This window comes from Macaca mulatta, chromosome 4, assembly GCF_049350105.2.
Source record: "Macaca mulatta isolate MMU2019108-1 chromosome 4, T2T-MMU8v2.0, whole genome shotgun sequence".
Lineage (NCBI taxonomy): Eukaryota > Metazoa > Chordata > Mammalia > Primates > Cercopithecidae > Macaca > Macaca mulatta.
The window spans coordinates 141,062,705-141,075,750 of NC_133409.1; the positions used below are offsets into that span (position 1 = coordinate 141,062,705).

General features: G+C 39.2%; 1 protein-coding gene across 20 annotated transcripts in view; it reads right to left on the bottom strand.

Moving 5' to 3' along the window:
• LOC719662 (adenylate cyclase type 10) overlaps positions 1 to 13,046 on the bottom strand; it is a 42,206-nt gene that overhangs the window by 11,901 nt on the left and 17,259 nt on the right. For all 20 annotated transcript variants that reach the window (XR_013416413.1, XR_013416411.1, XR_013416406.1 and 17 more), the window contains 11 exons: positions 10,634 to 10,710; positions 10,351 to 10,540; positions 9,834 to 9,889; positions 8,912 to 9,065; positions 8,560 to 8,749; positions 7,294 to 7,380; positions 5,803 to 6,074; positions 5,135 to 5,268; positions 4,321 to 4,449; positions 2,549 to 2,821; positions 1,257 to 1,592 (listed from right to left, as the gene is read on the bottom strand). Coding sequence is in view for 11 of the 20 variants with exons in the window: in XM_077999996.1 (XP_077856122.1) it covers positions 1,257 to 1,592; positions 2,549 to 2,821; positions 4,321 to 4,449; positions 5,135 to 5,268; positions 5,803 to 6,074; positions 7,294 to 7,380; positions 8,560 to 8,749; positions 8,912 to 9,065; positions 9,834 to 9,889; positions 10,351 to 10,540; positions 10,634 to 10,710 (1,898 nt within the window). In the remaining 9 variants the exon portion in view is untranslated. The remainder of the gene's footprint in view (positions 1 to 1,256; positions 1,593 to 2,548; positions 2,822 to 4,320; positions 4,450 to 5,134; positions 5,269 to 5,802; positions 6,075 to 7,293; positions 7,381 to 8,559; positions 8,750 to 8,911; positions 9,066 to 9,833; positions 9,890 to 10,350; positions 10,541 to 10,633; positions 10,711 to 13,046) is intronic.

A 13,046-nucleotide genomic window follows, 5' to 3' on the forward strand; every position in this document is an offset into this window, starting at 1 on the left:
ACCCCAGCCCCAATACCAAACCAACTCCCTTTTATCAAAGTAGGGAAAGAGGATTTGGTTGGGTCTTGATAGCTATCTTCAAGTATGGAAGAGGGTATAACTATGAAAAATGGATGAAGCTACAAGGAGGCAGCTTACATCCTGATGAAATAAGAAACTTTCTGACAGCTGGAGACGATGAGTTGTTCTGTAAGGTAAGCTAACTGAAAAGGCTAAACAAAGAGGAATGACCTCATATGTTTAACAGGCTATGGTGAGTATCTATTAACCAATAAAACCTTCTTCAGGTAGCTAACTCCTACTTATCCCTCAAGACGCAATTCTGACATTATCTACTTCAAAGGAGAATCTTCACTGACATATTTCCCCAGCTGAGTTAATGGCCCCGTCTCATTTTCATTGCTTTTACCATGCCATACTAGAATTCTCTATCTATATGTGTGTAGTAACCCCCAAAACAGATAGCTTCAGAAGTGCAAAGAGCAAGGCTTATTCACACCATATTCCTTGGTGTGAATAGAATCTGACACACATAAGGACTCAATATGTGTGTACTGAGCTGAAAAATAATAGTAATAATCAAAACAATAGCTAAAGGGTATTGAGCAATCACCATATGTCTGGCACTGTTCAGAGCACACTACATATTTTAACTAATTTAATCCCCACAATGTCCCAGTAAAGTTGATATTATTATTAATTAATTTATTTATTTATTTTGAGACAGAGTCTTACTCTGTTGCCCAGGCTGGAGTGCAGTGGCATAATCTCGGCTCACTGCAACCTCTGGCTCCCGGGTTCAAGCGATTCTCCTGCCTCAGCCCCGCGAGTATCTGGGATTAGAGGCGCCCACCACCATACCTGGCTAATTTTTGTATTTGTAGTAGAGAGGGGGTTTCACCATGTTGGCCAGGCTGGTCTTGATCTCCTGACCTCAAGTGATCCGCCCGCTTCAGCCTCTCAAAATGCTGGGATTACAGGTGTAAGCCACCGCACCCGGCCCGTGAAGTTGGTATTGTTACTGTCCCCAATTGATTGAGGTTAAGTAACTTGCCCAAGATTGCCAATCAGAACAAATATGATCTCTAAGGTAGTCTTTAACTCTGAGATTACATTTTTTAAAATCTCTAGTACTTAAAGAATAAATAAGTGGTTCTTTCTACCTACTTTTCTCCTTTAATCTGATTTCAACTTTTTGATGAAGAATTCCAAGTACATGAATACCCATATATCCTCTTTCTGTCTCCTGGGTTTACCTTGGGGAGAAGGCAGCTGTAATTTTTCTGTGATCACTTGTGTTAGCACTGAGCCAGTATCTCTGTAAGGACAGAATCGAGAGGTCCCCTTGGAATTCTTAGTAGAACAAACTGCAAAACGGTGAAAGGGGACAAAGTCTCCTCCATGGCAGCTCCCACAGCGGCAGGCCAAAACTTGGAGAAAGCAGGCACATTCGAGGTGTAAAGCTATCTGTTGTTCCTTGGGCCAGAGCTCCCAAGCAGCTGCCCGTAGTAGAGGCACTCCAAATTCCAACACCTCAGTTTGAGGTAGGGATAATTCTTCTTTTAGCCTGAGAAGAGAGGCTGAACCACCATCTGAAATTTAGGAAAATCTAAGTGAGATTTTCCCTTATAATCCTTTGTGCTTCAATATGGCAAACTCTCAAGCACATGGCTGCTAGTGTGTAAGAAAATTCTATTTACAACCCTAGGCTAATATTACTGCCTCCTTTGTATAAAAAATTTTGTACCATTCTGAGAGTGATACTGACCATATCTTGTATAAAGTACAACAGAGAAGAAATGATCAGTAGTACAAAAAAATCCTGTACTTCTATACCACTGATTTCTTAATTGTTTCTCCTAAATTGAGATTTTACTTCAAATTATTATAAATGTCAAATCATAGGAAATGCTCTGTTCAAATATAGGGCCCAAACATATTTCAAAGTCAAAGGGAAAGTATTTGTGAATTATATGTGCTTTGGGTAGTCCATGTTACAATCTTATTCTTTCATATGGAGAATTTGAGATTGCAAACTATTTATATCTTGCTTTGTTCATGTCTGTTTCAATTCCACATGTGTTTGTCTTCCTTGTGAGTTTCTAAAATTAGGGATGGTTTATTCTTTTATCTCATTCTTTGTACCTAGAAGCCAATAAAAGATTATGTCAATATTTTCTGAACCAAAAATCAAAACACAAATACTAACACCTGGGTTAAAAAGGAGCTAGAATTCCTGAAATGAAGACAAGTCTGAAAAATACAGGATATTTTTTCACTACATCCATGTCTCCTTCATGGTTTAAATGATAATTTTCTTTCTGTTTCTTAGCCATAGGCTTTGAGAGAGAGACCCTCAAACTGGGTGTGGTGGTATGCACCCATTGAGCTCAGGAGTTACAGCCTGGGCAACATAACAAAACTCCATCTTTAAACAAACGAATGAGAGAACCCCTTGATATATGATATTGATGGTCTTTCTGAACACAGATACCCCCACAGGGACTCTTTGTTCAGACCTGAGTAAAAGGGAACAGCCCTTTCTTACCTAACTTTGTTTTCTTCTCTTTGGTTTCATCAATTATGTCGATAGAGGAAGGCACTAATATGGGTTCAGCAGGAAGCTCTTGGCTCTTGTCGGGCCAGCAGAGCACATGTATATCCACAAGAGCTCTCAACACCTGAAGTAGCTTATTTTTATCCCAGCCAGGCAGGAGGTGCTGCAGCAAATCTATATGGAAGGAGTGCCCAATGATTGCAGCACACTTGACCAGCAACTGTTCCTCTGGGCTCAGTTGATCCAGTTGGCTTACTGCTATTTCTGCCAAAATCAATCAGTCAATCAGTCAAGCAGCAGTGAACAAGATTTCTACAAATCTAGAATATATCATGTTGAAAGTCTGTACAGTTTTTTTAAAAACAAAGATGTGCTTTTCATCTACCCATGTCTACTGCCCCCACCTCAATCCTCCCTACTCTACTTAGCCAAACTTCTTTGCTTATGCTAAGAATAACCTCTGCTTGGGAAATTGAATTTGGACTGGTAAAACTGAATGAACTGGTGGTAAGCCACAGATTTGGGCTTCCTTGGGTATAATCATTCTTGTAAAAGGTCATGCCTCTTGCAGAGCCTGAAAGCGATGCCTGTTTGGGCCATTATAAGAGATACGGCCTTTAGTGGGTCCATGAGGCCTCTAAGCACCCATGAGTCATAGTTTCATTCCCCACAGCTGAGCTATTACTTGAGGCTCCAGAGAATAGCCCCTGGAGTGCTATGTAAACTCCTGTGAAAACTCTCACTGAAGAAGAGTACCTGCTGCTGTCCTGTTAGCATCCTGTATTTCCTTCTGAGTAAGAAAAGCCATTGCTAAGCATGGTCTATCACAGCTGTATCAGTGTAAACTGTCTAGTTGAACCTGAAACCTCCAGAGTAAAGAGCTTATAATATAATAGCTAACACTCATGGAATATTTATTATGTGCCATAATTTATTTAATTTAATCCTCAACTAGCCCCATGAGGCAGGGACTATTATTGTCCTCATTTGACTGATGAGAAGTTGACTAACTTATTCAAAGTTCCATAGCCAGTAAGTGCAGGAGTCCATGGTGCCCAGGGTTTTCTGACTCTAGAGCCCTGGCCCTTAACTACCATGGTGTCCTGAACTGCTGTTTCATGTGTGTGTCTTATTTTCTCAACAAGACCACACTGTACTTGAAGGTATGCTTGTTCATCACAATATTCCTCAAGAGGGCTTAGTATTAGTACCTTGCCCACCAAACACTTGAATAAAATATTAAAATAAGAAAAATTCATTTCTAAGAACATCCCCTCTCCAACTATGCCTACCCAATTCTGATAGCTTCGTTATTCTTTATGGCATCAGTCATTCTACTTTGCACTCTTCCTTTTTATTAAACTCTTGCTATGTGCGTAACACTGTATCTTCACTAACACCATAGATTTTCTTAAATCTTAGCAACATCATCTCCTTTGCTTACTGTCTACTCTGGAAGAAGAATATGCACAAAGGGAAACTCTGGACCTATTTTGTATTAAGTAATTGGAAAACTTTTCTGGGTCATCAGTTAGCCCCAAAGAGAACAATAAGCTCATTTAAGTAAAACTTTACTCAAGTAGCCTTACAAGTCTTCAAAGAGCTCTTCAGGCAATGCCAGAACTTATTTCTAGAAGGTAGATTTCTTTTTTAGAAGAAATGAAGCCAGAATGATAATGAGAGACCTACACTCAACTACTCACCAAATTACTAATTGCAATGATATCTGTAATTGGTTTACTTGAGGTCTTCAAGGGACTTACCTTTCAGAAAGGGTGGGAGAAGTACTGTATCCAAGTTCACATCATCCTTGACTGTGCAGACATAAAGTTCCTGGCCTTCTTCAGAGTTGGCAGGAAACATACTATACATTATGGATTTCATGGCATTGGCTATAAAGAAAACAGGCTATGACTGAGGAAAGCACCATTCTCAGTGACTGTAGTTCCAAAGGCACAAAAATATAATAATTTAGTCAAAAAAAAAAATCTAAAGGATGAAGATGACTGGAGTGTACCATGGTTTAAAGTGTTTTACCCCACCTGTCTGCCTGTTCTCTAATTTTCTCTTATAAACTAACAACATTCTCTGTACCAATCAGTATCTTACAACTAATCACTATTCCTGTTCACCTTATAACAGCTCTTGCTTCTATTACATCACAGCTCTGGGATGCCTTTCTGCTTTTATACATACTTCTACCCTTTATTCCTCTCCTAATTTCCTCCCTTCTCCCATCCCCCATCCAAATCCTCAAGTCAGCCTTCTCATCAATAGTGTACAATTCTTTTTTCTGGACTTTCATGTTTATAAATCCTAATTTCCTAGTCCCACCTCTTGGGCTGCTTATAAAATGAACTATTGTAGATTGATTGGATTAAGTTATCCAAAGCAAGTCTTGAGTATTTTCACCCTAATTGTATAAGATTTGTACAGTGTGCTTATGTGGGAAGGCCTAGTGTGGCCCACAATGTTAGCAAGGAAAAGGTATGTACCTCGTAAAGGCCAAGTGATGTCATGCTGGAGAATGAACTTCAGCAGCTGGACCAGCGTAGAACTCTGGGAAGCTAAGCTTACCTGAGAGGGTTTCCCACTTGCTGTTTTCCTCTTCCTCCTTTTGTAGGTCATGAAAGAGCAACATGTCCTTAGAGAGAAGGTCCTGGCATAGGACCTCGCAATAAAGGGGATTTCCAAAGCACCTGTGAAGGTAGCTGCAGGGAGGTAAGTAAGGGATTGCACATTAGAGATGACCACTTTAGGGGAGCCAAACGTAACGGTACTTCACTCTGAGGAATCTTCTTTTGTTAAAGTCAGCTCTTCATGACGTACACTAACAGAGGGGGACAGAGGCACAGAAATAGAAAAAAGTAATTTCTGATTGGCCTTGAAATGCATTTCGGCAATAACTTTTCTTTCTCAACTATTTTTCTTTAATTGATGTTGAAAGGAACTAACATTCCCTTGCTAAAGGGTCCGGCAGAAAGGGGCCTTATCACATATAACTGACACATAAAGCAAGCCACCCAAGTCCTAATTGTCTTGTGAAAACCTGGGTGGATAGCCCAGGGAGGCAGCCCCTTACTTGATTACAAGAAGACTGTCTCCCTTAAATCTAGTCTTGGGGCCTCATCATGGTTACTAATGCTATTCTCTCCCCCAACTCCAGTAAGACCTGTGCCTTCTCATTTATATTATGGCACTGGTTCCTCCCTTAATGAAGTGCTCAGTTAGTCCTAGCCACTCACATCTGCAGCTCTTGGGGGATGCTCACCACCCCTAGCTCCCAACATGCCATTCTCAACAGCGAGGTTGTTGCCAACTTCGTAATAGGCATAAGGATAGCTTGAGGGCTCTGCAGGAAATGCTGGGCCCAGCCACACAGGGTGAAGATAGGGGTCAACGTCATCACCATGATGATGGGCATACTGGAGAGCAATGTTTCCAAAAACTCCCAGGAAGCTGCATCCATATACTGGGCCTCATCAATGAGGAAAATCAGTGGTGTTTCCCTCGCTGCCTGGAAAGAACAGCAAAGAAACAATAACCTCTGATTAGAAATGAAGTCACCTGGTTTTCAAATCTACCATAAATTTCCCATCAATAATTTAAATAAAATGTTAACACAGGCTAGAGTTTTCGGAGTAAAATATATTCTAAATCCAGGTAATATTTTCCTTTATAAATATAAAATCTAGTTCCTAAAAAAAGTACTGGGTTTCTGTGGACAAGAAAATATTCTACCTGAAACATGAAATACGCATCAAAATATTCTCCAAATCAAACTTGAAGCTTTCAAATATTTCATTCTGGCAAAAGCTTCATTTGTGTGGGAACTCATAATACCTTAAAACAGCAATTTCCAAATCAGGCTATGCACTGGAATCACCTGGGAGTGCTTGCCAGCACTCCCAATCACCAGGCCCCACTCAAAGAGACTTTAAAGATCTATTTACTTTTAATCACATTTGGAACTCCCACTCCACTCTCCGCTACCTCAAGTGACCATTCTAATGTGTTCATTGCATAGTTCTTTGTTTCTATGGTGTTCTTATAAAACATGCATTGTTGTTTTGTCAAGTAATTGTTTTTAATGTAAATGCAACTGTATTACAGATCTCATTATTTCTCTCTCTCTTTCTAACCAGGACTGTGTTTTTAAGATCATTTCATATCACTATGTTTTTATATATTCTCCTGTTTCTAAATTCTGCATTTTATTCCATCATGTTCATGCATGCATTCATGCCGATACCTCCCTGGCCTCCACACTGTTAAGAACATACTTGTTGAGATATATACCCAGGAGTAGAATTGCTGGGTCTAGAGGATACATGTTATTAAAATTTGACTAGTTGCTTTTAGATTGCTTTCCAGAATGGTTATATCAGTTTCTACTCATACAGATTTTTGATTCCATAATCCTAGGTTAGAACATGAGTATCTGCATTTTTAACAAATACTAGATAAAATAGCTATATAATTGCATTTAGAAACTACTATTTTAAATTAAACTACTAAAATTTTATTTAGAAACAGGATCTGGAAGAGCAAAGATCTTTTCTTGTATGCCATGCTGTGTTGTAGGATGAATCTAAGCTTAAAAGTAGAAAATAACAATGAAGATATTGGCAAATAGGCAGGCCAAGAAATGCCTGAATCAAAGTGTGATGTGGACAGATTAAACATAAACTATCTCCACATATTAAGAGTTAGTGACATGTAGTGAAAGTACCCACCTCCTGAAGTACTTTAATAAAACATGCTTTAACCTTCTTTTGTCTGGCCACGTCATCCATGTGCGAAACTTTGAAGGACAAAGGAAACTGACCAGGAAAATTATTACATGTTAGCATTTAAAATGAAAATCCAATAAAAACATGCAGGTTCTCCAAAGGGAACACAAGACAATTCTATTTTGACTGAGAATGGGTTTCTGCAAGTTTGAGCACAGAGTTACAAGGGCCAATCCAACATTAATATATAGTTCAAAGGATGAGACAGAAAGTTCATGAAGGGTTAGAGACAGATATCTATCTCCTTTCCATACCAGACTCTAGTAAAACCCTTAAAGGGTTATGACTAAGGAGTAAATGACAGGTTGAACTTAGCAATGCCATTTTGGGCAGCTCCAGTATCCCAGTTATTCCAAGTATACCAGGATGAAATCTGTACATGAGACTTGTCAGAATAAGATGCAACAGACATCACGTAACATTGTTTCCTGTGCTAGGCTGAGGCACATGAACTACCAGGAACCTGAGAGCCAAAGTGAGATGACTGCTAATCTATGTAGGCAAGGGTTTAGAGACCCAAGCAAGGCCTGTCTTAAGAGAGCGGTATGTTGAGGGATTAGACAGATCTTAGGGTTCCATTCCAAAATACTCTGCAGGGTGGGTAGATTAGGAGAAGTGATAGAGGATAAATAAAACAAATTGTGGACCAGTGAATTTTTAGCTTGTTCACTACTGGATACCCCATAAATCCTAGACCTCTGAAAGCTTTTGAGATCCAGATGCTGGTTTCAAATGATATATTCTGTGGTAAGGGAACAGGAAGGTAGGGTTAAAAAATAAAGAAATTGTAACCAACTCAAGAACACATGGATATAATTCCTGGGGATATGCCACTGGTGAGGGCCACCTTAATGTATTTAGCACTTTAAAATATACAATGCAATCTCTTAGATACCATCTCCTTTAAAATTCACATAAAAACATACAGTACTATAATTGTTATTTCACAGATGAAAAAGCTATGACTCAGAGAGGCTAAGTGATTTGCTCTAGGACATACAACTACCAAGTGTCAGGTTCAATACTAGAATTCACTCTCTTCAAAAGGAGAAAGCCTGAGTTTTGGTGTCAAAGGAATTCCAAATCTTGGCTCTACCATATATATAAAATATGTATATCCTCAGGTTACTAGATTAGAAAACAATCCTAGGTCTGACTTTCCACAAAATATAACAGTAACCCAATTCAGAAAGCCACTGCCTTCATTACCTTCACAAATAAGAGGTCATTAAAAAGGCAGTGAAGTTGTTCTTCCACTATCCCACGAAGGTGTCTTTGTAGGCACTCTTGCCGGTAATAGGCTGGGCATGTATCAATTTCAAAGAAGATGGCCATGAGGGTCTGGATGGCATAGAAGCACTGCTTGGAATCTGCTTCCTTCAGCATCAATGGCAATACCCTGGTGAATATTACTATGGTCATCAAGAGTCCCCTGTATGACACGTAGGTTACTCACTTCACCAGTCCAAGAATGCTGAATCTAATGACATAAGAGTCTCGCTAACAAGGGAAAGAGGCCTCAAGAGAAGTAGGTTCTGACTAAGAAAACAGGAGTCTTTACCTATGCCCTTCCTTCTGTGTCAGGAAGTTTATTTCAGCCAACAGCTGGCTTTTTCCATAGCCTTTTCCACCTTCATACAGAACTGCTTGTCCCTTCTTCTGGTGCAAACACCTCTGCTGTGCCATTTGGAAGGCTTCCAATTCTTTCTCCCGGTCTGTAGAGAGACAGGGAGCACCTAACACTCCTGGATATCAATAATCAACATTATTGATTGTTGCAGGCTTTTTGGTAGATACTCTATTGATTTGAATCAATTTGCAAAGCTAACTCTCAGAATGGCTTTTTTTCTCCAGAATTCCTGGAAGAATCTCATTCATTGATGGGGCTTCATATCTCCTTCCAGAAAATCAATTCTGAGTTAATATATGCTGGTCTTGAGGGCTTATTCCAGAGCCTAAGTAGTAACATTCAGAAAAATTAGGCACCTTGTAGACACAGGTGTTTCTTAATTTTTTGTAAAAATTTTCTTAGTAACAATTTAGTCTTCAAAATCTGTCACTACTATGTAAAAATAATGGACTAATAAGTATAGACTAAATATAAAGATAGGGGATATACAGTGTGGGTGACAACAGTCTTGGTGCTATTTTCATTATTCTAAGGATTATGAATTTTTCTCTAAAGATGATCCACAATAAGCTGTCTGATCTTAATAACTAAACTCTAACTTACAAAGATTAAATATTACTAAATGTTGGTGTTTCTCAGGCAGTTATAGGACTTCACCTGAAATTTGAATACTTGACATGGAAAAGAAATAGTAAATCCTCTTCAAAATGAATATAATTTCACTAAGAAAGTTGCTCTCTATTTTTTAATAAAGCTTAAAAGCATTTAGTCTTACACTGTTTTGTTTTTTTAAATCACATTTAGCTGTCTATAGCTGAAACAAATATGATTTAAGTTACAAAAGAAAACATACCTAACAAAGGGCGATTTTTGTTTCTCTTTCTTGCCAAATGTCTTTTTCCAAACATTCTGGGAAAAAGAACAAAGTGAAATGTATCTGTTAAAAATAGATTAGGAACAACTATCTTCATAAACAAATACTTTCAGATAATTAAGAAAGTACAGAGTTCTGAATAAAAAGGTTTTTAAAAACTAAAAATCTGGGGGGAGAGGGAGTAAAGAGGGAATATTATTGATTGTTCCAGGCTCAGGGAAGTAAATGAATGGTGAAGTACACAAAGAAAAAAAGAACAAAGATCTGGATTAGTGACCTATTGCTATTCTCTTCCTGTTGGAGAACAGGATATTCACTGAAGAACTAGCTAAGAGCTAAACATAAAAGCTAAATCTCCCAGACACTAAACCCTCCTTTTGTGTGTCTTATTTTAGCATGCTAGTACTAGCAGTATCTTTTTTTTCCAATTTCATGTAATCAAAAACTTACTGTTCTGTAAGAGATGAGAATGAACCTATCACACAATGATACTCACATACATCTTCTGTGGCCAAGATATTCATATATCTTCCCTGGGTTGGAGATGTTTTTCATCATTTTCTCTGGTAGTTTCTTGAAGTTGTAAGCAGGTAGCATGGATCTTAGATATGTTATCTCATCACAGGACACCAAACCTGGATAAGCAGTTATCATTCTGGCCGCAAGACTCACTTTTGGACCAATAACTGTGTCAGAAAGACAGGTGGAGAATTTTTGGACCATGTCTTCCACCTTCCTCCCTTAACTCACAAAGATAACAGTCCAATGTCCTATTCTACCTGTATATTCGTGTCTTGCTACTGCTCCAACCACGCCACAGAATACTGGTCCATTGGTGATACTGATGGAAACAAGTCTAGGGATCAGAAAAGCAATAATGGATAAACATACAGTCAGAAGCCTCCAAGTCAGGCACTAGATCTGCCGCTCCCTAGATCCAGAAGTCTAGTTTTAGAGCTTAGAGCTTAGAATGGAAAATGCCAGAGGTTGCTGTTAGTCTATATAACATGAGGGGTACAAAGTACTGAATATTACGGAGAGAACCAAAAGAAACAGAATGGTTCCCCTAATTCAGGAGTTTTAGTTTTAGTTGGGGGTTATAATTAGTAAAATATTTTTTCTTTTTTTGACAGGGTCTTGCTCTATCACCCAGGCTGGAGCGCACTGGTGCAATCTCAGTTCACTGCAACCTCCGTTTCCTGGGCTCAAGTGATCCTCCCACCTCAGCGTCCCAAGTAGCTGAAACTACAGGCACACACCTCCACATCCAACTAAATTTTTTTTTAATTTTTGGGAGAGATGGGGTTTCATTAGTTGTCCAGGCTGGTCTCAAACTACTGGGCTCAGGCAATACACCCGTCTTGGTCTCCCAAAGCACTGGGATTACAGGTGTGAGCCACCACACCTGGCCAGTAAAAAATTTAAAAAAATTTTACATCTGGGCCAGGCGCAGTGGCTCATGCCTGTAATCCCAGGACTTTGGGAGGCCGAGGCAGGTGGATCACAAGGTCAGGAGATCGAGACCATCCTGGCTAACACTGTGAAACCCCATCTCTACTAAAAATACAAAAAATTAGCCAGGCGTGGTGGCAGATGCCTGTAGTCCCAGCTACGCAGGAGGATGGCATGAACCCAGGAGGCGGAGCTTGCAGTGAGTGGAGATCATGCCACTGCACTCCAGCCTGGGTGACAGAGCGAGACTCCATCTAAAAAAAAAAAAAAAAAAAAAAAAAAAAAAAAAAAAATTTACATCTGTGGTAAGGCAAATATTTAAATACCATTTGAGAAAAAAAAATTGAAGGGGTTAACTTTCCCAGAGTTATATAGCAAAAGCCAACAGTAAAGTCAGAATGAGAATCCAGGCCTCTTGCCTCTTAGACTGATATTATTTTTACTATACCATGTTGCCTCAGATAAAACTGAAAAATGAAAGTAGATCAAGAGATATCAATACAGGGTTAATGGATCAAATAATGCTAGAATGTCATAGTTAAGGAATAATCAGAATGTCAGGACTGCAGACAGAAGGCTTTCTGAAGTAAATTTACATTTGGAACAAAATTTTTCTAATAAGTAATATTTTAAAAATTCATTCATGCATACATACATTCATGTCATTCACTAAGCACTGAGAAGTGTGCAAAGTACTGAGTATTTGGCTGGATGTTTAAAATATCCTGCCCTAGAGAAGTTAAGTTTGGGAAGGAGGGTGGTAGGTTTGAGGGAGGTAAAGAGATACTTATATATTACCAAGACAAATGCTCCATATTAGAGACTGATATAGCACATTAGCAGAGCAAACAGAACAGATGCACTAATTCACACTGAAGAGTAGATACAGTATTCATAAAGGAGAGGACATTTGGTTGGACCTTGAAAGTTGAAAAAACCGATAAAGTGGGGGAATGGTACTATCTGGTGGGAAAAGGTAAAGGCTTTGAGATGCCTTGTATGGTCATGCAAAACTAAGTGCTTCAAGAGGGCTACAGCACAGACATGAACAGAGGTGTTTGGCGTAGAGAGAGGTAATGGGAGAAGCAGTCTTACCTCTGTAGGGACGAAAGAGTATTAGATAAATGAATTATTTTAAAAGAGGGCATATACTGTTCTAGGTGAGGCAAAAGCCCAAAGGTGGCAAGGAGTAATTCATACATAACAAAATAAGTAGATTTACTCACTGACATGAAAATTTCATGTGACAGGTAACAAGATATGCAGGTGGAGAAAGATATGCAATGACGCATAGTCTCATATTAAATCTATAAACAATTTTCAGTGGTTCAGAGAGAACATGAAAAGTAGCAATCATGTTAACACTATTATCTCCTAAGCCATCAAAATTATTTGTCTTCCTCAAAAGACAGGATTAAGGGCTCTTGGCTGGGTGCTGTGGTTCATGCCTGTAATCCTAGCACTTTGGGAGGCCAAGGTGGGCGGATCACTTGAGGTCAGAAGTTCGAGAGTCCAGTCTGGCCAACATGGTGAAACCCCATCTATACTAAAAATATAAAAATTAGTGGGCGTGGTGGTGTGTGCCTGTAATCCCAGTTGAGGGATTCTGAGGCAGGAGAATCGCTTGAACCCAGGAGGCAGAAGTTGCAGTGAGCCGAGATTGCACCACTGCACTCTAGCCTGGGCAACAGAGTGAGACTATGTCTCAAAAAAAAAAAAAAAGTATCTTACCATTCATTC